Source organism: Eptesicus fuscus, chromosome 11 (assembly GCF_027574615.1).
Source record: "Eptesicus fuscus isolate TK198812 chromosome 11, DD_ASM_mEF_20220401, whole genome shotgun sequence".
In the NCBI taxonomy this organism is placed as follows: Eukaryota; Metazoa; Chordata; class Mammalia; order Chiroptera; family Vespertilionidae; genus Eptesicus; species Eptesicus fuscus.
In genome coordinates, this window is record NC_072483.1 from 32347307 (window position 1) to 32371653 (window position 24347).

Below are 24347 nucleotides of genomic sequence, written 5' to 3' on the forward strand. Positions count from 1 at the left end.
GAATTAAATTAAATTAATTTAGTAACTAAAGTAGCATATAATTCAGAGAAGACACCAAAACCAAACTCAGATTTTAAAACATAACCTTTTAAATGTTTTCTTCTATGATAAATAAAAAATACTTAAGATGTAATAATTTTAAAAATAATTTCTAACTTAATTAGAAGGGCAGGAGAAATAAAAATAAGGGGTAGGCAGCAGAAGAAAATGGTGTAGGGGAGCACTCTGGAACTGCCTGCACTGCTCAGTAGTGGTGAACCAGAATCAAACATCCCAAACTAGAACCAGAGGCTGCTAGCCCCGCCTCACTCGGGACTGTATGGAAGGATGGCTGTTTCGTCTACCTTGTTCATGGTAAGCGCATTCTGCTTGGCAAGAACCATGTCCATGGAGTCAGTCAGCTTCTTAAACTGGAAAGTGCTAGGGTGCTGGCGGTATTTCTGATCACTGGCATACTCAGTTGCTTTCTTGGCCTTCTCCACTTCTAGGGAACCAGCTGGACTCCAGCCAAGCCCTTTGTACCATTCGTTGTAGTCCTGCTTATATTCATTCTATAAAGACAAGAGGCAGATCTACTTTACCTTACCAATTTAGACACGAAGTGTGGCATAGAAGACCGTGATCCCTCCCCATGCTAGCAATCCTTCGCCCAGGAAGGAGAAAGCCTTACGTCACTCTGTATGTGATTCATATTCTTGCTCAGCTGGATGTTCATGGCATCTGGAAGGAGGATGTACTTGTGGATCAGGTGCTTATAGTTGGTGTTGGTGATGTTGGCTTGGGCATCCCTGGCGGCTGTGACACTGAGCATGTTGGGAGGGGTGTGGTAGCTGGTCTTGGTCTTCTCATAGTTTTTCTTGTACTCCCGATCAGATTGCATCTTAGCCACTTGCATGGAATGGACTAACTTGGGATCGTCCTCAAGACTGCGGAAACCAACCATTTTCCCCCTCTCCTTTTCATAGTTATATTTATATTTATACTGTGAAGAAAATTTGAACATTTATTCAGAGCAATTCAAATCATTCTAGTGTCAACATTCTGTATTTCATAACAAGTAATACTTGTATAGAATTCTACAGTTCACAAAACACATTTTTCACATTTATTTGTACAACTTGATATAACCCTACCTTACCAGGTAGATAGTAAAGTTATTGCCCCCATTTTATGGATGAGTAAGCTAAGAGCCAGAGGTGAGGGACTTAGAAGGTCACTAAGGATTAGAAGCCATATTTTATGATGAAACACCATACTGACTTCCACACATATTCTGCTGTTAGTGTTGAAGAGGTCTACAGTTAGTAAGAGAGTATAGCAAATGAGAGGAAAGGAGAGATGGAGAACAGCGACAGAGGAAAGAGAAAGGATAACTGGGGGGTGGCGAAGGAAAGAGTGCTCTGAAATGTGCTTCTCCCACTACCCCAAATCGTTCAGTACTCACTATGAGTGGATTTCTATGACAAACAACCAAATGAAAGAACTGAGTTTCACAAAGCTTATATTATGGCAGTGGTGCACTGGCACACCAGCTCCCCAGGGGAAAAAACCCTAAGTTGTCGTCTTTGTCCATTTCTGTGATGTAAATACTCCCACTGTGGCTGATGTCAAACTACCAACAGTTTAATAACCGGTTTGCACAATTCCCGATTATTTAACCATCAGTTGTCATCAGCACCCCCAGCACACCACTTCATGAGACATCCTGTTAGGAAGACAGATCCTAAGAGGCAAGAACAGTACAAGTCTTTGGATTTCTACAGGCCATAGCCTTGGTGACTTAGGGATTTTTTTTTTCTTTCAGAAATACCAGAGAAAACAAAAGAGCAAAGCTAAGAGGCATTCACAGAATAGAATGAGGCTATTGTTAGCAGGCACATCCCCACCCCCCTATTCTATCCACTCAGTCTTTCCAGAACTGAGCCGTTATTATTTTGGTAGATTAGAACCCCCCAGCCAGGTGACTGCTCTCCTTCAGACTTACATCACTTGCAATATCTCTTGAGGCCTTGGCAGCTTTGATAGAAATGGCATCAGTTCTGAGATCGTAGCCTTTCTTTTTAGACTCTTCCATGGAAAGTTTGTAGAGTTTCTGCAAAGAGAGGCAAGGGAATAGTTTCCTTATAAATAGGAAAGCCTAGATTTATTTTTAAAAAGTAAACTAGCATTGTTTTTATTTTTTTATTTTTGAACAGAATGTTTTACTGGTGCATCAATGGCTAAATGTTCTCACAAATAACATAACTGTGTTTGGAAAAAAATCAATTATAAGCTCATACATATCTTCAAGAACCTACCAGAAAAAAAAAGAAAAAGAAAAAAGAAACTACCAGAAAAAGTAAAAGTTCTCCGTCTCTATTAAGTTATAAATATGCTTTTTAAAAATATGAGTGGGAGGGGGATGATGAGGGATAAGGACACATATGTAATACCTTAATCAATAAAGAAAAAAAAAATAGAAAAAATTTAGATAGAAAAAAAAATGTGAAAGCCCAGTAGATTCTTATTGATGCATTTTATCAAATAAGAGTCCAGGGATGACTACAAAACAGCCACATTCTTACATTAAAAAAATTTCATTGTTTCGCAGTTGATATTTTTATTTATATAATTGTGTGGACTCTACAACCCAAGAATAAGTCAGTAATTTCAAATCCCTATGTAATTCAAACAAAGAAAAGAAAAAAAAAAAAACCTGGCAGAATTAGAGGATTTCCTAGCAACTATGGTTAGGATGAGAAAGGAAGTGAAATAAATCACCCATGCATTTTCTGACATTAAGTGTTATACATTTCTTCTTATGAGGCTTGCCCTAATTCTTCAAAATGTGCATCTTCCCTTTCCATTTAACTTTCCGCAGATCCCTTCTTTAGAACCATCTCAAAAGCTTGGTGGACGGATTCTAAGAATGAAGTCCTAGGATTCTCACTTCCTTTTTCTCTTCTCCTGGCCCCCAAGTGCTTCTCTTCTTGCCAAGTATCTTAGTTTGAGAAGGAGGACCTGCCCCCACAAAAAAATGGACCTGCCCTTCAAATTTCAATTGCTGGGCCTGAGTCCCATCCACAGTTTGCAAAGCAAGACAGAGAAAGATTCTCATTTTTGGATTCCCACTTTTACTTTCAAAACATTTACTCTTATAATTAAGGCATATTAATTAATTAATTCATTTTTACTGCTTCAAATAGGCAGGAAAGAAAGATGACAACAGGGGTAATGTACTTACATCGCTCATGTTAACTGCATTTGCCTTTGCCAAAATAATCTGGGGGATATCGGGCATGATGTGGACTTTGGTCTTGTCAGCCTCCCATGCTTGTTTGTAGAGGTGCTAGAGAGTAAAACAAACAAACAAATAAACCAACAAAACCCAGCGGAAGTCAATTTCTTACAAGGAGGCTTGCTTAGTACATACATATCATTGTACATAAATATCAATATTTTATGTATTTTTATTAGCAAGATCTTATTTTTATAAAATTTAAATAAAAAGGTGCTCATTTCAACAAGATAATGCAGAGGATGTAGGATAGAAAAGATGGATGTCTTATCCTCTTATTGGACAGCCTGGAAATCGAATCTGCATTCTAAAATTTTCTAGGCATATTAAAGCCCACATATAGTCCTTTTAAAATATAAATGAGGTCACATATACATAATGATCTACATCTTGCCTTTTTTACTTAATAATATAGGTTAGAGATCTTTTAAGCCTCTTAAAATAACTTGCTTTATGTAAAGAGCTTACTATCCTACGAGGAGGTGTAACCCAATTGACTTAACCGATTCCCTACTGACAGCATTTGATGTGTTGTTTGCAGTCTTCTACAAGTCATGGCACCATGGTCTTAGTGGCGGGCTTAGAACATGTTGCCCCAGCTACTGGCAGACAGCATCCAGCTGTCACTTGCTGCACAGTTTGCTGCCTCTCTCAAGAGCACACCCTTCCCTGGTGGCCACATCCAGTGACTCATCAAAGTATGAATGGCCAGGCCAACGCAGGACACATCTGGCAGGCTATGTACACTCAAGGGCCTCATAGTCAGACTCCTCTTTCTGCCTGGTTCTCCCTCCCACAGGTACTGAATCCTCAAAAATGCCTTGTACTCTAAATTCCATCTCAGCCTCTCTATTTAGAGACCCTAACCTCCAAAAAAATATTAGTGTGTGTGTGTGTGTGTGTGTGTGTGTGTGTGTGTATCTTTGCACATATATAGGGATTTCTGTAGGGTATTGGGCATGTGAATATTTTTCACAAATATTAACAATATGTTGATTAGAAGTTTACATTAACATGAACTCTCTTACAAATACTCTATATAACAACTTTTTAATCTTTGCAATCTGATTGGTAAAAAAAAAATGCTATTTCTGTTTTAGCCAAGTTTAATAAGAAAACAAAAACAAAACTTCTAGACCAGGGATCAGTAAACTTTTCCTGTAAAGGGGCAGGCAGGAAATACCTCAGGCTTCGTGGGTCAGAGGATCTCTGTCATTAACTACTCAACTCTGCTGTTGTAGTTCAAAAGCAGCCAGAGAAAACATATAACATTTTAATTAATTTAAATTGCCACATGTAGTGGTTGTAGGATTAGCACAGTCCTAGTGGAAAGAGCAATAGCTAGTCATCAGAGTCTGCTTCTAATCCAGACTCAGTAGTTAACCTGCTGTGTATGGGAAGTGCTTCGCCTCGCTGGGCCATGGTTTTCTCAACACTACAATGAAAGGATTCAACTTGATGATCACCAAGATACTTCTCAGTATTAGCATTTTCTATTTCCATGATTCTCATCTTGGTATCATTATTCTGAAATGGTAATCACTAACAATGAAGAAACAATGAAAGTTTTAATATTTTAAAAATAAATGTACTCTTGTAATAGTTTAAATTCTAAATGTTAAAAGGGGCACTGCAAGTCATGCCTTGTCTTTTAGGCAAGTTCCTTTCAAAGAGGTTGGTCTTCTTTACGAATCTGTTTCCTCAGAAGACTCCAGGGGATTTACTCAAAGGCAGCAAAATACAGCTCTATCTTTAGGACCATCATTTTCTGCAACTGCTTAATGCTACAGTCCAAATAATTTCCTCCCTTTTTCTAATTTTTAAAAAAATATATATTTTATTGATTTTTTTACAGAGAGGAAGAGAAAGGGATAGAGAGTTAGAAACATCGATGAGAAAGAAACATCGATGAGCTGCCTCTTGCACACCCCCTACTGGGGATGTGCCTGCAACCAAGGTTCATGCCCTTGACTGGAATCGAACCTGGGACCCTTCAGTCCACAGGCCAACGCTCTATCCACTGAGCCAAACCGGTTAGGGCTCTAATTTTTAAAAAATATATTTTTATTGCTTTCAGAAAGGAAGGGAGAGGGAGAGAGAGCTAGAAACATCAATGATGAGAGAGAATCATTGATTAGCTGCCTCCTGCATGCCCCCTGCTAGGAATCAAGCCCGCAACCGGGGCCGGGAATCAAACTGTGACCTCCTGGTCCTAGGTCAATGCTCAACCACTGAGCCACACCGGCTGGGCTTTCCCTTTTTCTAATCAACAGCATTGCAAATTGTGATCCACATAATACAGCCAACGCTCTGCAATTATGTTATTAGTTGTAACTTAAAAACAGATGTCCAAGGTTGATGTACTTATTCGTCCTGATATCGACTAACAGCTAAGAAATACACTAATGCTTTTCTAAAGGCTAGAATTATTAGTAATCCAAGGAACTACTGGTGGAGAAAGATTGCTCTCATGATTGCCCAGAGAAGGTCCTGGCTCAGAATGCTGCTATTGCCACGTGATCTAGGAGTCTGCTCTGATCCCATCAAAGCAGCTAGGCAGCAGGGTGGGGTGCAAAACCCAGCTGTTATCTGTCAGTCTTCTTATTCAAACTCTTCGAACTTCTACCCAAACTCACCTTAGAGGGGACGCTTTTCAAGATTTGCATGATGGTGTAGAGAGGTTCATTGAACATTTGGGTGGGGGCGTTTATTAAAACATTTTTAAAAAAATTACAGGCCCTCTTTCAAGGTAGAGTAAACATTAATTATGATGCCCTAAAACTGTCAGGAAAATCTGAAGATTAAATATAAGATATGCCTGGCTTCTTTCTGATACAGATGAAACACTACATTATTGAAAGATTTACCTCATTCATAATTTTGGCATTATTCTGAGCCAAAACCATGTTCATTGAGTCCATCAATGTGGAATACTTCAAAGTGTCTGGGTGTTGGCGGTACTTCTTTTCACTGATGATCTCCATGGCTTTCTTGTTTTTCTCAGCCTCCAGGGAGCCCAGAGGGAGCCATCCAACGCCTTTCACGAAGTCATCAAAGTCGGCTTTGTATTGATTCTGCAAAAGAGGAAAAGTTCCAGAAGGAGAAGAAACCAAAACTTCCAGGAACCACGTGTGGGTATTTGATATTCCATAAGTATATTGAAATTCGACTACTTTTATCCATAAACTTCATCTTTTATACATTTTCTTGCATGAGAAATTAAAAATAAGCAGTAATATTTTTGTGACTTGTTTTTCTAAATGCCTTCCTGAAGAAAAAGTGCTAAAAATACCAAGTAAATTAATTTACCACGTTACTATTATCTCAAGATAGGTGACTATGCAGGCCCAACTTTCTTACAAAAATTCTTAAGTTCCCTTGGTTAATAGATGACTTACGGAGCCCATTTCTCTCTTTTGCTGTAAGTCTTTGATCAGTTAGCACTGTGACAATTCCCTCAGGTATACTGGAAACCTCACTGGTACTTGGCATAAATTTCATTTTTCTCCCCTCAACTCTGACATTTTCTTCTACACCTGTGTACTTGGCTGCTTTCATTTGGGCACTTAAGTACCTCCTCATATATGTAATATATTTATATGTAATATATACTGTATATATATATTTATATATATATATATATATATATATATATTTGTTACATCTATTGGGTATATTATATATACATATGTAATATTATACATATGAGATAATAGCTCAGTTTTTACATTTCCAAAGAGAAATACAGGCTTGGGGCCTGCCTTTGGTTCATAATTTAAATTCACTTTCTCCAGCCACCAGATGTCCTCTATGGCTGAATTCTTGGCTCTCTACTGTCTATGCCTTCCTCACACTCATTCTAGTAAGCTGCCTCAGCCATCACCTCCTCAAAAGCTGGACATAGTGAAAAGAATGCTGCTTGGGAGTGAGAGGCAAGAGCCATCACACCATCTGAGGTTCTGCTTTCCCTCGTGCTCCTCTATCAGGAGCCTTTCATGCTTCTGACTCTCTTGGTTAGACATACTTCTTTCAACACATTCTTTCTGAAACCAAATTTCGTTTGCCATTGCCAAATCCAGCACCCAACAAGGCTCACAGCCATAATGGTAGAAAATAAGACTTTCGTTTCTAGAATTGATCCCTTTTTGTTAAAAATAAATAAATAAATAAATTTAACCTAAGGTAAAAAAATGGAACACCTTATTGGGAAATTACGCCTGAATTTCTTTCAGGGTTTTCAAAATGTCACTACTTAGGGTCATTACTGATTTGCCTATTATCCAGAGTAAACGCTCTGCAAGTGGCGTGGCTGCCACGTACATCACTTTGAATCTGCATCATGTTTTTGGCCAATTCGAAGCTCATGGCATCAGGAAGCAAGTTGTAGGTGTGGATCACATTCCTGTAGTTGGTGTTGGTGGCCACTTCCTGAGACTTCTTGGCTGCCACCACACTGAACATGTCCACCGGCGTGTGGAAGGATGTCTTGGATTTCTCATAGCCCTTCCTGTATTCCCGGTCTGACTGCATCTTGGCCACCTGCATGAAGTGCACCAACTTGGGGTCGTCCTCCAGGCTCCGGAAGCCAATGTGCTTCCCTTTGCCTTGTTCGTAGGCTTGCTTGTATTTGAACTGTAGAGAGAGAAAAAACACATGGTGATAAAGATAGTGGAGGAGAGAGAATATAATAAACTAGATGCCTTCAGCTTTGTCATAGGTTTAGAGTCTTAGAGCTACCCTAAAATTAAAAATAAAAGAGCTCTTAGGTTTAGAGTCTTACAGTTACCCTAAAATTAGAAAGAAAAGAGCTCATAGGGGGCAGGGAGAAAAATCTTTTTATTTCAAATTTCGTGCCAGACGTAGGTCCATGGAAAGAAAATGATCTCAGAATTAATGAAAGCAACGTGGAAATAAGCTGTCTAGGGCGCTTTAGAAAGCAGCTCTTCCCACTCGGCTGTCTGACCAGCAGAAAAGGCTGCAGACACAGTGCTGCATCTTTAAATTCAGGAAAAGCCTGGTCAGGGGTCTCCGAGGTAAAATCTGCAGCTGCATCCCTATATTTGTTTAGAATTGCCTATAAATGATTAGAATACTTTAAAAGCAACTTATTTTAACAAGACCCAGTCACTTTTTAGATTAAATAATGGACAAATGATTAGAGGGTCCTTGGACTGAATGAAGGGATGTGGCTTGTGTGTTACACGGGACGATGGTCCCACCAATCCTGGGTAGAGCTGACTGCAGCTCCTGAAAACACACCAACTCCGCTCAGCCTAAGGAAGGCCCTCGGAAGCACTTACATCACTGGCAATGTCTCTAGAGGCCCTTGCAGCCTTTATTGAGATGGCATCCGGCCTCAAGTCATATCCTTTCTTCTTTTCTTCTTCCCAACCAGCTTTGTACAGTTTCTAAATGATCAAATAGAAAAGAAAAGAAAAAGAAGAGAAGAGAAAGAAAAGAAAAGAAAAAAGAAAAACGTCAGCATCTTTTCATTTGGGTTAGAACGGGGATCCCGATTTCTGGCATGTAAAAGACAGACATTCCATAAGCATTAGTTCACTTCACCTCCCCTACTTTTGTTGTTCATCTACTTACATCACTCATGGTGATTTGGTTCATTTTGGAGAGTAGAATGTCTGGCGTATCGGGCATGACGTGAATGGTGGTCTTGTCTTTGTTCCATTTCTCAATGTAGCGCCTCTACAACGAGAAGGGCAGGCACGTGACTGAACAGCAGGACCAGTGTGTGGGCGTGCTAGCAAGGGGAAGAGACTCACAGCTCCATGGGGAAGAGCTTAACTCTGATGTTGGAAAATGGGCCAAATAGCAGGAGGGGCTGATGAGACTAGGCACACGCTGAGGACAAAAATGATCACACAAGGGAGTCCTTTTCCACTGCAACAACAAATACCATCTTGCCTCAGCCTCACATGATGTAGGTTTTGTAGTTTTGTCCCACCCTCAACATGGTGTTGACAGCCCGAGGATCAGTATAAGTGAGAATCTCTAGACATGACAAAAGTTACAGAATGCCCCTCCTACCACCGCCACCACCAGGACCATCAGAAAGATTAAAATGCAGACAGAGATCATAGTGGCAGTGCCAGGCTCAGGGGCATGAGCACTAGGAGGGTTCTGGGGCTGAGGCCAGCAGGTGAGTTCTTACCTTATCCATATTCAGTTTGTTACTCTTGTTAAGTTCTTGCTCCATTGTGTCCATGGAGTACGTGAACTTCAGCTTCTCAGGGTGCTGGCGATACTTCTTCTCGCTAAGAATCTCTCCTGCTTTCTTTGCCTTCTCCACTTCTAGGGAATCTATTGGGACCCAGCCAATCCCTTTCATCCAGTTGGTGAAGTCGGATTTGTATAGATTCTTTACAACATAAAAGGAAAATTTGAATTCAGAAAGAGTCAGGGCATGGGTTTCTTTGGCTAGATGATTCAATTATTATCAAAAAGAAGGAAAAAAAGGAGTTGGGGGAGAATAACAGGCTTTTTATTCCCTATTATCTTTTGGAAAACAATTAATTATAAAGGCTATTACATTTGTGGTGGTTTCTAACAGGAAATCCTGACCCAATAATTCCTTTAAAAATTTAACTTTCTTGGGGTGAAAGTGAACAGAATTTTGCACTAGAAAACATATTATATAGTACTCATTTGAATCTTATTTTTTAAGGATACATCATATATTGGGTCTATTTAGAACATCCAAAGTTCTAAAATATGTATGTAGTAACCCCCAAAGGAAGCTACATATAGTTCATATGAGTAAAAGCCTAAAACTCCAAATTCTGGAGAGGACCCCTAGTTATAGTGAGTCTAGCCAGGTTTAGGGTGGAGTGAGTAGAATTGCCTATTTCTTGTTCTTCCCTCCTGCCAACTAGAAATGAATAATTCTATGCCAACAATCTGTTGATTGTTACATACATCGCTTTGAATCTGCATCGCGTTCTTGGAATGCTCCACATTCATGGCATCGGGCAGCAGAGTGTAGTTGTGGTAGGGTTGTCTGTAGTTGGTGTTGGTAGCAACCTCCTGAGATTTCTTGGCCGCCGTCACACTGAACATATCCAAGGGCGTGTGGTACCTGGTCTTGCTGGCTTCATAGCCCTTTCTGTATTCACGATCTGACTGCATTTTGGCTACATTCATGTAGTGAACCAGTTTAGGATCATCCTGAAGACTACGAAATCCAATTTGCTTGCCTTTGGCTTTCTCGTGGGCCTCTTTATATTTGAACTATATGAAAAAGAAGGGCAGACAGAAGTTTGACAGGGTATAATGTAGGAAATACTAAAGTATTAAACTGAATTTACCTAACAAATTAAGCAAAAGCTGAATCCATTCTGAATCTAGTGTTTTAGCATTGTTAAGCAACTAGCAAAGAATTTCTAATGGATGGTCTTGAAATGTGCTCTGAAGATAATAAAGAATGGAATAATTTGTAGTTTATATCCAGATTATTCATAAATAGATTCTTTGAATATTCTCAAAGGTTCCTGAAAATTTTACTTATTAAGGATTTGGTAGAGAGAGGAAGGGAGAGGGGAAGAGAGAAACACTGATGAGAGAGACATCGATCTCCTGCTTCCTACATGCCCTACGGGAGATTGAGCCTGAAACCCAGGCATGTGCCCTGATTGGGAATTGAACTGGTGATCTCTTGGTGCATGGGTTGACACTCAACCACTGAGCCACACTGGGTGGTGTATAATTTTTTATTATATGTTTCAAGTGTTACTTTGCATTATCTTATAAAGTCTTTGCATAATTCTGAGTAAATTTCTGCAATGCCCTTATACGAATTAGTGTATTGGACTACAAATGATAGAGTTTTTAACTCTGTCTAAGTATTATATTAATTCATATAAAATTATAACTTAATTTGTTAAAATGAATTCATTATATAACTAAAATCCTCTCATTTTAATCTATAATTCTTCCTGGGTTTTCATATTTCATCAATGTTTGTGTGGAAATTATAGTATTTAAAAATTGTATTCTTGCCCTGGCCTGTTTTCTCAGTGATTAGAGCACTGGCCCTCATACCAAATGGTCGCAGGTTCAATTCCCAGTCAAGGGTACACACTTCAGTTGCAGGTTGATCCCCAACCCTGATCAGTAATGGTAGGTATGGGAGGCAACCAATTAATTTCCACTCTCTCTCTCTCTCTCTCTCTCTCTTCTCTCTCCCTCCCTCCCTTCAACTTTCTCTAAAAATCAATAGAAAAAATATCCTCAGATAAGGATTTAAAAAATAAAATAAAATAAAAATTGTATTCTTTTAAAACAGTTGGAGACATTTTCAATTTAGTGTCATTTTAGTATACGAAAGCTTTTTTTCTTGACAAAATAAAATCAGTTTTCAACTTCATAACAATGAGAGTTCCAAATATTTTACAGTTTTAAAAAAGAATTTTCTTATTTGTAATAACTGTTTTGAGTTTTTAAATATTTTAAAGTGGAGCAGTATAAAAGAATCATTGTTAGTTAGGATACTAGAAAAGTATTTTAATATCATAACTTTTTTATTTTGTTTCTAATATAGATCATATAGCCTCCATGTGAAGATTTTGAAAATAAAGAGAAAGTTTACTGCTTTCAAATTAGACTTACATCACTAGCAATATTTCTTGAACTTTTTGCAGCAACAATTGGAATAGCATCTGTTCTCAAATCATAGCCTTTAGCGAGGGTTTTCTTCCAGTCTGCTTTATAATAAGCCTTGAAAGAAAGAAACATTATTTTATTATTTAACAAAATTGAAAGAATGAAACAAGATGCCAAAATCTTTCTTATAAACATGTCATACTTTACACCTTTCTATTGAGAGAATTTGTGGAGTTAGGGCTGTTAGTTCATCTTTTATGTATCTATCAGAGCCTTTTTTAAAAACATCAGTAACTACACAGTATGATCTCAACTGCTTTAAAAATGTGTATGTTGGCATAACAAATCAACTGAAATGTAACGCTTTAAATGTGGAATAACAGATTTAAAGTTTTTCATAATTTTTTATATTTCCAACTTTTCTATAATAAGCATGTAATAGTTTATTTTCTTGTACTTTTAATAATAAAGCATTTTAATTTACAGAAAGGCATTTAATACTAAAATTAAAATTTCAGATGTAGTAGCATCCAGTTTTAATTGACCTTCATGTTTAAATATTACTTATAACAGCAGAGAAAAATTCTAAGTAAACCAAAAGCATAGAAATGAGCACCAAAAAATGTTTATTTGGAGATACCAGAGAGCCTAAAAAATTAGGAAAAATGACTAAGGCATCTTTTAAGAAATCAATACTTTTCTTCAGGTTTGATTATGTTTTTAAATTAGAATTTACCAACTTAAAAAAAAAACACAAACAAAATTAAACAATTCATAAGAGTAAATTTAAACGTTACCACCAATTAGGTATCTAGACTACCTGAGAGAGATGTTCATTACATACAAAAAAGAGTTTCTAAAGAAAATGACAGTAAACTTTTTCAGAAGTTTTAACAAATAACTGAAACAAAAGTTAAATAAAGCAAAATTAACCTTACTACAGACTATGCACTACTGTATTTTTCTATCTTGTCTATCCCATTTCGTTCTATTTTTTTTTTTAATGGAACACAACCTACTAGATTGGTTTTATAACTCACTAATGAATCATAGCCCACAGTTTGGAAAAGTCTGCATTAAGTGAAATGTTATGGTAGCCTCTAGTTTCATATTCTGTGGTAGGAGTCTGATCTGAGGACCGTTGATTGGCTCCTGTACATGGAGGGCAAGAAGGGAGGTCACTGAAGAAAGAGGCAGGTCACTCCAGATTGGTAGGTGCAGGTTAATAAGCCAGGGAGCTTACGTATGAGGTCTGTCTTCGGTGGCCTCATAGTACATCTCCGCACCCACGGCCAGAATCTTAAAAGTTTATAGAGACTCTAACAGGGTTTAGGCACTCATACCGTCCCGGTGGTCTCAACAACACATTGCTCTCTCAGGCTGTGCCCTTGCCAATGGCTCCCATTGTGGAAACGGGCAGATCGTACATTCCTGGGACAGGGGAGGGGGTGAACAGCCTGCAGTTGCCCGGGGCCAGCTAAGGGCCAACTGGCAGTCACATCTTCTCTGTGACCTCCTCTAACAGAAACTCAATGGGGCCCCCACTCGGTTTATTCCCCTTAAAATTCTAAGTTCTACAGTTACCCAGAACTGGAAAAGAAAGGCCCCCATTAGCAATGTTAGACTATCGCCAGGAAAAATACTCACATCGCTCATGTTGAGGGCGTTGACCTTGGCTTGAATAAACTGTGGCAATTCGGGGTCTATCGTGTACTTGTGCTTCAGTTTCTCCCCCTCCACCTTGTAGTTCAACTAAAAACAAAGGAGGCGGCATGCAGACGTCATTAGCTGACAAAATGTAGGTTTTCCTTAAGCACATGCTCCCTTAAAAAGCAAGACTGTCATTTGTGTTTCTCCATACGTAGGCCTACCCCAGAGATATTGTGGGTTCAGTTCCAGACCACTGCCATCAAGTGAGGATCACAGGAAAGCGAGTCACATGAGTTTTCTGGTTTCCCAGTGCACATAAAAGTTGTATGTACCCTATACTATAGTTTAGTAAGTGTGCAATAGCACTATGTCTAAAAAACAGTGTTTAAACCTTAATTGAAAAAGACTTTATCGCTAAAAAAAAAAATGCTAATCATCATCTGAGTCTTCAGTGAGTCGTAATCTTTCAAATACCTAAACTATCATACGGAGGGGTTATTTGTAGTGTAGTCATTGGCTCATTTCACCAATAATTACTGGACAGCGCTGTGGGCCAGGTAGGGTGGTAGGTTCTGTGTTTAAAGGATTGAACAGGGCAGACCTGTATTTTTGGAGCTTAGAGACCAGTAGAAGAGACAGAGAATAAACACATGAATTACAAGATAGAGTTAGAATTTATGATGTGTTGTAAATAAAATAATGTTACGAAAGAAAGGAGGGTGTCAGCAAAAGCTCTCTAAGGAGGTAATATTTATACCCAAATTTGAAGATAAGGGAGGGGTCCAGGCAGAAGAAGAGCATTCAGGGCCCCGAGTCTGGACAGGGTGTGGCCTGAGAGGCACCGAAGGCAGCCCTGAGTTACGGGGCTGGAGTGGCCGAGGACGGCCAGAGGTCAGACAGGATGGGGAGCAGGGCCTCCCAGACGAGTTAATATGTTTAGATTTTATTTTCAGTTCAAGGAGTTACTAAGGGGTGTTAAGTATAAGAGGGATGTGATTTGAGCTAAGATGGTCTCTCTGGCAGTGTGTGCCTCGGGCATGGAGTCCAGATACCAGATGACTATTGTCCACAGGAGAGTTATGGAGCCGGAACTAGGTTGGTGGCGGCTGAAAGACAGAGAGGCGTTCGACAGGACGGCTGAGAGCGATTTAGGAGACTGACTCAGCAGAGGGGTTGGGTGTGGGGTTCACACAGAGAGGCATCAGTGGTGAAGCCAGGTTTCTGGCGTGGGTAACGAAGAAGATATTGACGTGGAACATAATTACCGAGAGCACAGTTTTCCCAGCTAACCGGAAAACAGTGAGAAGGAACACCTCGGTTAGTACAAAAGAAATCAGAGAGTCTACATTGATTTTAGCACTGAAATAGAATTAATCTTGAAACATCCATGGTAGTGTGGGAGCAGGAACTGGCCTGAGAAATGAAATCCACCGATAAGCCTCAAATCTGAGTCAAGCAAAGCATTAGCCACTTCCCAATATTGGGGGCTAAAAACACAGTCTTCCCTACTTTGCTTTTTACTTATGTCCCTCTTTCCGGTGGAGGTCTTTTATGAGTTCTCTGAAATCACCGAATGAGGGGAATCACTGAGTATTGCAAGTAGCCTCTGACTAAGACAAAGGGTCCAGCGAGACTGGGGCTCAGAGAGGTGACTTGATTCTGGAAGCAAACTGCTTATCTCCTTCCCAGAGGCCTCTCTCTAGATTGCCTCTCACAACATCCAGCTATTGTGCCCGGGGATAAGGACGTTATTATGCCCTTTCCCTGCGAAGCTAAGTAGAACTGTTGCAACTCAGAGCAATAAAATAGCTTGGTCTGCAATTCAGACCGAGTGACAGATAATAATACTAAGTTCATCCCATACGTCTAATGAATAGCACAGACTCTCCACTGGGAAAATAAAGCAGATTTGGATGTCTCCTTCTCCCCTCCCAGTTCTACCTATGTTCAAGTTCCAGGGTGCTTCAAAAGTACAACCTTTTGATCATACCCCTGAAAGCCGCTGATTTGCTAGCACAGATGCCGTCTCACGTATCGAATTAAGAAGGATGTGGGGTGGCTTATCACGGGGTTATTCATCAACAAACCCTTCTGAAGGGAAACCACTTACTTCACTCAGCTGCTTTGTGTTCTGCTGAGCCAGAACCATGCCCATGGAATCAGGCACACTTGTGAATTTGATGGTATCTGGGTGCTGTCGATACTTCCTCTCATTTAATGCATCACCTGCTTTCTTGGCCTTCTCAACCTCCAGAGAACCAATAGGGATCCATCCAATGCCCTTGAAGAAGGTGTTATAGTCATCCTTATACACATTCTGTAAAAGAGCAAGCTCGTATGAGGAGATGTCCTAGAGAACAGTCCGGCACTGGTTCTGAAATCTGCAACCCTCTGCCGGGGAAATGAATGGCAACCTTTTCAACCCGCTCCCACCTGCAGTGGAAGCTAAGGTTATGTCTGTCACAGAGCTTCTCACCCAGAATTTGGTAATAAGAAACAGCAGTGCTGTTGTTCGAGGGCATTATACAACACAGAGAGAATCTGGGCCACGGCTACTGCTGAAAAAAATATTGTCTCTTTTGACAATAAATTGGCCTTTCCTTTTGGTTTCACTGAAAACTCCACAACTTTGAATTTCACCCACACCGTCCACCTAGGCTCTTCCTGATCTCAGCTGGGGAGAGACACTTTCATTGAGCCACAATAAATGAACACCATTTCTTCCCTTCACAGAGGACGATTCTTATAGACATCTGGATCCTGCGGAAGGAAGAGCCCTGAATATTAAACACCTCCCTCTGCAGCTCCCCGTGAATCATGCTGCAATCACAAAGCCTTCCTGGTTCATTTTAGATGACTCATCACACAGATTTACATGCATGAGAGTGTGACCTTGAGTTTTTTTTTAAAAAAAAACTCAAAAAATAACTTTGCTGAATTCAGAAAGAATAAAGAATGCTCCTATTTTGCTTTATTCGTATCACCATTGAAGCAAGCACCCCAGGAGCAACCACTTCCTCTTGCTGAGAATTAAGGTGGCTTATCTACTTAGTGGAATATGGCTTTCTCTTTGACTCAGAAGTGAATAAAGGCAATGTCAATGGTGACAGTAGGAGTGCAGAAAGCCAGCAAAAACACAGCTTGTCCACCATGCCTTTGTTAGCCTTTCAATAATGACTGTTTATTTTAAAGTACATTCCTTCCCCCCCCACCCCGCAAATATCTTCTTGTATTGTGAAGTCCACTAAGGTAGAAAGAAAGGATTATCCCTTAAGTACCAGCTTCTCTGGGTCTGCTCTGTTCTACATACTCACATCACTCTGAATCTGATTCGCGTTCCTCGTGTGCTGGACACTCATGGCATCAGGTAGGTATGTGTAATGATGGATCGGTTGTTTATAATTGACGTTGGTAACAACATCCTGGGCCATCTTTGCGGCTGTGATGCTAACCATGTCCCCAGGGGTATGGTAGCTGGTTTTGGTGTTCTCATAGTTCTTCCTGTATTCACGATCGGATTGCAGCTTGGCTACGTTCATATAATGGACCAGCTTGGGATCATCCTGGAGGCTTCTAAAACCCACATGCTTTCCCTTGGCCTTCTCATAAGCTTCCTTGTATTTGTACTGCAGAGGCAGAAGTTGGTTAGCAAAGTCCTAGGCAATGATACTAGTAGGTGTAGCAACTCTATTCACACACAAAAGCTCTCAGAACATTGTGACTTTCTGGAAGATTGTACAAAAATGCAAGTCTTACAGCACCCCCCCCACACACACACACACACACTCCCAGAAAGTTCAGAGTGACAGCATTTCTTTCCATCACTTCTGTGTTACAGTGGGTGTCATGATACACTCAGGACCAGTTTCTTTTCTTTGTTATCAACCCTATAGATGACTTGCATTTAGAAATTTACTTAAAGCCAACTGAATTTTCACACTTACTCTAAACATGACACATTCCAAATATAAGACCCGTATCTCTTGGTTTTCCAGCAATGGGAATTCACCTAATTCATTATATTATTGCACATCACAGATTATTAGAAATTATTGAGGAAAACCTCCCATTTTCTGTTCTGATTGGCCTAGTAATAGGTACACAACAGGTGCAGAAGAAACTCTAAAGACTCTACATGTGAAATGTTTGCTTTCAGATCAGCTTGGGGTGGGGGAGGAAATCATTACTGTGATTTTTGTCTCAGGCTGACCTAATAGGGTTTAAAAAACCCTCTTCTTTCTAGGGAGCATCAATTTAGATGCTGCACAGGTCGGTAGCTGGGTCTTCACCCACCCCAGTCCTCAGCAGCTCCTCTCCCAGCGCACTGCTGAAGCTGCTAAGATGAGTAAAGGAACTACAATTAGGGTAGGAACCACTGTGAGCTTTTCCCACCAGTAGATATCTAAAAGCTGTGCTGTCCAAAATCTCTCACTGCTCCGATCGCCAATGTGGTGTAGACTGAGCTACGCTGTATGTAACAGGTCAAAACCTCAATTTCCACATAAAAGAATCCAAATCCACCTCAACTCTGCAGATATGCAGCTTCTGCTGTTTAAGCACCGATTTATCAACAGGAGTTTGACAGGCAAAAGGATTGTCAAGTAATCTCTAGGCATGTTAGGAGCAGCTCTGTGCAAGTGCTTACAAAAAAAGAGAAGATAATGTCATGCTTTAGACTTTCACTTCCTCCTTAAACTAGAAATGCATTTCACAGTGATGTGCACATCTTTGAGGAGCTGTTTTCAGTAGCAGCCCTGCAAGAAAAAGCTCTAGAATTCTTACTCCCATCTCCCCTGTGGCCTGCACACATGTGTGGTTTCTTTCTTCTCTCCTCAAACCAAGATTGTAGCCTCTGGAATGGTGTGTGACAGTGAAGTGTGTCGGGGGGGGGGGGGGGGGGGAGGAGGAGAGGGGGTATTCTTTGTGAAAATGTTGTTTTCCAGTTACGGGAAGAAGAATAAGTGTCTGCTGTTTCTGTTATAGGTAAAATGGGCATCCATTACATAAATCAAAATTACATTCTAGAGAAGTGGTTCTTTCTCCATTGGATTTATAAAATGGTGATTGCTAGCAGGGAGGGGCTGGGGGGAGGCAGAAGAAGGTAAAGGGGGGATAAATGGTGATGGAAGGCACTTGACTTGGGGTGGTGAACACTCAATACAGTGTACAGATGATGTGTTGTGGAACTGTGCACCTGAAACCTGTATAATTTTGTTAACCAGTGTCACCTTAATAAATTCAATACAAAAAAATAAAAATAAAATCTGTACATTTTATGGAACATCTTTTCAATCGTCTTAATGCAATTATAATGCAGGCAGGCACCTGAATTTAATGTGTTAGTGTCAGTCAGGATGTTCTCACTGAAAATAAATGCGGGCTGTCAGGGAAGGTGTCGGGGGGAGGTAATTTGGGATATGAATCAGGGAGAAAGCCGCTGTCAGGCTTATGACAGCTCTACCAAGTGGGGTCAACTGAAAAGAATCACAAAACATGGAAAAGTGACAGTTTCTCAAAACATTATTTTGTGGAGAATTTGAATGTCGTGAATTCAACATACTGTTTTCAATGTGACACCATTTAAACAAGCACACATCTGTTTACTTTTTCAAAAGGCAATCACCCAGATTTCACCTAGAACGTGTACTCACATCACTGGCAATGTTTCTTGACGCTTTGGCTGCAGTGATGGGAATAGCGTCTCCCAGCACATTGTTGCCCTTGGCTATTAAATCATGCCAGTCCCGTTTGTAACAGACCTGGGACAGAAGAAGAAACGGGATGTCAGCATGCTGTGTTTTCATCCGCTGAAGTGATTCCTCAGCAGCTGGGATTGTTTTATCCCTCTGCAGATGGAAGCTAAAAGAATCTTCTAGAGCAAAACATCACATTTTACATAGCATAGATTTACTGGGCTCTGCACTAATTATTCACCCACATCTGGTTTGGGCACATATTGAAGAGGGACATGAGAAACTGGAGAGGGTCCAGTTTGTGGATCTAATGAAGGTTCTGGAGACCAGGGTATGTGAGTACCAGCTGGAGAAAATGAAGTTGTTCAGTCTTACGAAAAGGTCAAGGGAAGATCTAGGGGTAAGATCTAGCAATTTTAAGATTGTTGTTTAAAAAAAAAAGGATTTTCTTTATTCTCATTTCTCTGGAAGATAACAACCTCCTCCACATGCAAAAATCAGAAAAACTAATTGGAGGTTTAGAGAACTAGATGTTAAGTTCTACATAGAGAAGAATCCTTTATGGTGATTGTCAGGGGACAAGGGGGGGCAGTACATTGGGATAAATGGTGATGGAAGGAGACTTGACTTGGAATGGTGAACACACAATACCAAATACAGAAACCTATATAATTTTATTAACCAATGTCACCCCAATAAATTCAATACGAGAGAGAGAGAGAGAGAGAGAGAGAGAGAGAGAGAGAGAGAGAGAGAAAAAGAAAGAAAGAAAGAAAGAAAGAAAGAAAAAAAGAAAGGAAGAATCCTTTAAAGTTGTCCTACACTTTAAGAGGCCAACTCAGAGGTACAGAGTCATCATATGGGCTAGGCTGCAACGTAGGCCATGTGGAAAATCGACCTAAGTAATTGTCAAGGCCCCATCATACCATAAAATTCTATTATTTTATCACCAGTTCTGTATTTCACACCCCATCGAAGACCCTACTTACATCACTTATATTGTAAGCATTGCACTTGGCCTGTAGAAACTGAGGAAGATCAGGACTCATCGTGTATTTATGTTTCACGTCTTCTCCTTTAGCTTTGTATAAGATCTGCAACACACAGCCACAAAACCAAAATGCATTACAGATAGTACAAAAAGGAAAATGCATTAGTTGCATGCTTAAAGGAGTTATTCCCAGCACAATCCCCACCATTTCTATTGTGCAAAAATATCAAAGGCATTTTCCTGTTTTTAAGAAACTCAAGCATCTTGTTGTCTTTAGGAAGAGCCAACAACTCTGTGTATTATAATACAGAGAAAAAAATCCTTAAGACAATAGAAATAACTTACTTCCAAAGATAAATGAAAAATAGGTTCAAGCGTGAAACTCTAACATGAATTACACCAAAGCCAGAAAAGTTCATTCTTTGCTAGTGGAGCTAATAGCTCTTAAAGTCTTGTGCTGTTTTGGTTTGGGTTTGTTATTTTTAGAGAGAAAATGATGGTTAGAATGTCTTTCACTTCTGCTTAAAACTTTCCAATTATAATTGTACAAGTAAAAGCACATAATAATTTCCTCGTTAAATGAAGTTGCTTATACATAAATCCAGTGTACTCAAAAGATTTACCATTTCGGATTTACCCTAGCTTGTCATTTTAAAGACATCTGTAGACATCATATTATATCCTCCTCTTGGTAATAGAAATGAAAGAAATTGCTTAATTTCTAAAACTAAACTAGAACAGGAATCACAAGTAGATTTTCAGTCTCTCCATTGTTATTTATCATACATACCTCCATTTCCCAGGCATGTCTATGTGGAACATCATATGTAAACTGGTGTGTATGTATCACAAGTAATGTCTGAGATGGCTGATATCTAAGTGAATCCTCAAATACTAATAAACTCTTCTAAGCATCTTAGAGCTATCCTTACTTCTTCACTGACTTTAGAAACCACTTCTAAGCATTCACATAATCTCATCAATTCTACTTTCTAAACATCTCCTTTCCCATCCCTACTGCCTTAAAGTCCAAGTAAGCCTTCTGTTGGGTATCTGTAACAGCTTTCTAATTCATCTTCTTTTTCCAATCTCTCCCTCTCCAATACAGCCTCTGTACTTTTTGTCAGATTTAAAACACAGATGTGATAATGCAACTCCATGAATTTAAAATATTCAATACATCTTGCTACTTACCCCATAATGTCTAGACTATAAGTTGGCATACAAGACCCTCAATGATCAGGTTACAATCCTGAACACTTCACTGTTCTTCAATTCATTACTTCACTGTCATGTTTTTCCTTCCCAAATTTGCTAGGGAAGCTCTGGTAGGCAGTTACCTCTTCCCTTGTACTTACCGAGCACGTGTGTCTCCTGTAGCATTCATCTCTCCGTGTGGCAAAGCTGTTCTACCCACGACTTTCTTATACTCTTGTCCTATATTCTTGTTATAGCCTATATCCCACTAATCCTCGTCTCCTTAATCTTTGTACCATCATCACATAATACAGTGCCTGGCACATGGAAGGTATTAAAAAACATTCATTCAATGAATTAATGAATGTGTGCTCTTGATGTCCCTTTGACTCTTCTATTCATCAGTCTTTCCTTTAGGTTTGACTTTAGCCAGATCATGTATATGACTTATGGACAGGGAGGCAAACAATGTACTAATCTCCACCAAGACATAAGTGGAAAAAAAAGGTCTCTATAATAATTATCTATGGTGAAATGAGGTGCAAAATCATATACTCATGTGTATTATTTCCCAGTATTATATATAAACACTAAATATAAGGAACTTAGTAAAGAATGGATATGATAAATTTACCACAATAAAGTGTCTGGGATTTAAGCTTAAAGTTAGTGTGTGTGTGTGTGTGTGTGTGTGTGTGTGTGTGTGTGTGTGTGTGTAGTAGCAGAGTAGAATTTCTTGCACCATGTCAATTTATCCAATAACACAGTATTTCAAGGTAGTTAAAGAGGAAGAGGTTTCAAAAAGGAAGGTAAAAACCAAGATAAAAGAAAAAGAAAACATTAGTGACCAAGCTAAAAAGTATTGTAATTATTAATTTTAAATTAAGGAAAAGATATTAGCTCAGAAGAATTTTTTAAAAAGTGGGCCAATATTTATTTTCTTGAAGCCTCCCTCCATCTTTTTCACCCTCGGTTTTGTTGTACTCACATCGCTGACTTGCTGTGTGTTCTGTTTTGCCTGGACCATAACTGGGGAGTCCACGATGCTGGTGAATTTGAGGGTGTCTGGATGCTGCCTGTATTTCTTTTCACTCAGGGCATCACCTGCCTTTTTAACCTTTTCTACATCCAGACTCCCAATCGGTATCCAGCCGATGCCTTTCATCCAGGTGTTGTAGTCTTCCTTGTAGGCATTCTACGGCAAAGGGAAAAAAGAGGAGTGAGCGCCCGAGGCAAGGGCTTCTCTCCTGCAGGCTCTGACCGTGAAGGGAGATTGTCTTGTATAGTAAACGTCACTTACATTGCTCTGTATGTGCATCATGTTTTTAGACAACTCCAGGTCCATGGCATCAGGCAGGTAGGTGTAATGATGGAGTGGATGCTTATAGTTGGTATTGCTGACAATATCCTGAGCTTTCTTAGCTGCCACAACATTGAACATATCATGGGGTATGTTGAACTTCGTCTTTGTCTTCTCGTAGTCATTTTTATATACCCGGTCCGATTGTATCTTGGCTACATTCATATAATGAACCAGTTTAGGATCATCTTGGAGACTTTGGAAGCCAACCATTTTCCCTTTGGCTTTTTCATAATCTTTTTTGTACTGAACCTATTAGAAACAAAGGTGGGCATATTTTAAGATGTATCAATGAAGATTTTACTGAGCAATGAGACCATGGTTTGAAGCAATTGGGCTATTTCAGAAATTATTTCAATAACCAATCTAGTAGATACTCGCTTGTAAGTAGCCTGGTAAATTGAAAATGTTATTTTGAGCTTATTTGATTGTCTATAGCTGCTTCTGCTACCCCAGCAAGATTGGGGTAGGGGTGCTACCACTATTCATATCAATGACAAAGTAAAATAACTTCCTTCCCACTTAGATACTTGAGAGAGACAAATGAAAAGATAAATACTTCACAATCTCTACCAATGACGTTGGGCTGCTAAAGAAGATCCCAAATAGCTGACTATTTGATTAGTAGAATTGTAGTGGTGGTAGTAGAATTTTAATGAGTGCATGTTCAAAGGGAGACCCAGAGCCAGTAATGTGTAAAGACTAATTGGCTCTGAATGATAGTGAGGAGAACTGAGCTTCCTTGGGGAGACCTGGGAAGAAACCTGGGAAACCGAAAAGCAGAGACGTGAGGGAAGGTTTGTGTGTACGGGGGTGGGAGGTGGGGGCGGACTAGAGGAAGCCACCCACAGAGGAAGAGGATCAGTGAGAAATTCTGGATGGCAGGGCCTTTAGGACACAGGCATTTATTACGCAACTGTCACGTATTTACCCTGGTGCAATGTCAATTTCATTTCGGTCAGTGACGTTGTGCTTGGGACTTGGGGGAAATCAAAAGCAAGGGGCTGTGTTCTGTCCCTGGATCATGCAGAGCAGGAAGAGGAGTAAATCCGGGGAAGGAGAACCCAGGAAGCCAGAGCAATACCATCATAAACAAACCAGGAGACAGGGAATCACAAAACAAAAACCTCAGGGCAACTGCAGCAGTACGGGAAGGGGTATCCCACTTCCTACAGGACAACAGATCCCGAGTCCATTGTATTTAAATTTAAGAGCAAAGGGACTTCAGTTCGCAGCTGGCTAAAAGTAAGACCGCAAAAGGAACAAAGTTCCTAACTGTAATGGAATCTAATGACTGACAATTGGAGGCTATAAAAATTGAAGCCGAGTCATCATCTGAAGAAGCAAAAGGGAACTCATATAAATTAAGCAAGTTTTGAGAGAAATTTTTACCATTAGGAGGCTGTTATACTTCAATAGTATGTACCTTATTTATTTTCACAAGGAGAATAAAGTGCACTTGTATAGAAATATTGACGAGAATTTTTAATTAGGGTGCTTGATGAGAGCTGATCAGATCTGTTTAAGGAACTTTCTCTTCTAAACAGTTTTCAGCCAGACTTGCTT

General features: G+C 39.8%; 1 protein-coding gene across 1 annotated transcript in view; it reads right to left on the reverse strand.

The window, feature by feature from the left end:
* Positions 1 to 24347, reverse strand: part of NEB (nebulin) — a 191668-nt gene that overhangs the window by 124345 nt on the left and 42976 nt on the right. Inside the window, exons 33-50 of the mRNA XM_054723403.1 lie at positions 22722 to 23033; positions 22410 to 22616; positions 20223 to 20327; positions 19192 to 19299; positions 16855 to 17166; positions 15651 to 15857; positions 13538 to 13642; positions 11897 to 12004; positions 10208 to 10519; positions 9444 to 9650; positions 8873 to 8977; positions 8578 to 8685; positions 7598 to 7909; positions 6145 to 6351; positions 3224 to 3328; positions 1985 to 2092; positions 671 to 982; positions 345 to 551 (exon numbers count right to left, since the gene is read on the reverse strand). Coding sequence (XP_054579378.1) covers positions 345 to 551; positions 671 to 982; positions 1985 to 2092; positions 3224 to 3328; positions 6145 to 6351; positions 7598 to 7909; positions 8578 to 8685; positions 8873 to 8977; positions 9444 to 9650; positions 10208 to 10519; positions 11897 to 12004; positions 13538 to 13642; positions 15651 to 15857; positions 16855 to 17166; positions 19192 to 19299; positions 20223 to 20327; positions 22410 to 22616; positions 22722 to 23033 — 3447 coding nt within the window. The remainder of the gene's footprint in view (positions 1 to 344; positions 552 to 670; positions 983 to 1984; positions 2093 to 3223; positions 3329 to 6144; positions 6352 to 7597; positions 7910 to 8577; positions 8686 to 8872; positions 8978 to 9443; positions 9651 to 10207; positions 10520 to 11896; positions 12005 to 13537; positions 13643 to 15650; positions 15858 to 16854; positions 17167 to 19191; positions 19300 to 20222; positions 20328 to 22409; positions 22617 to 22721; positions 23034 to 24347) is intronic.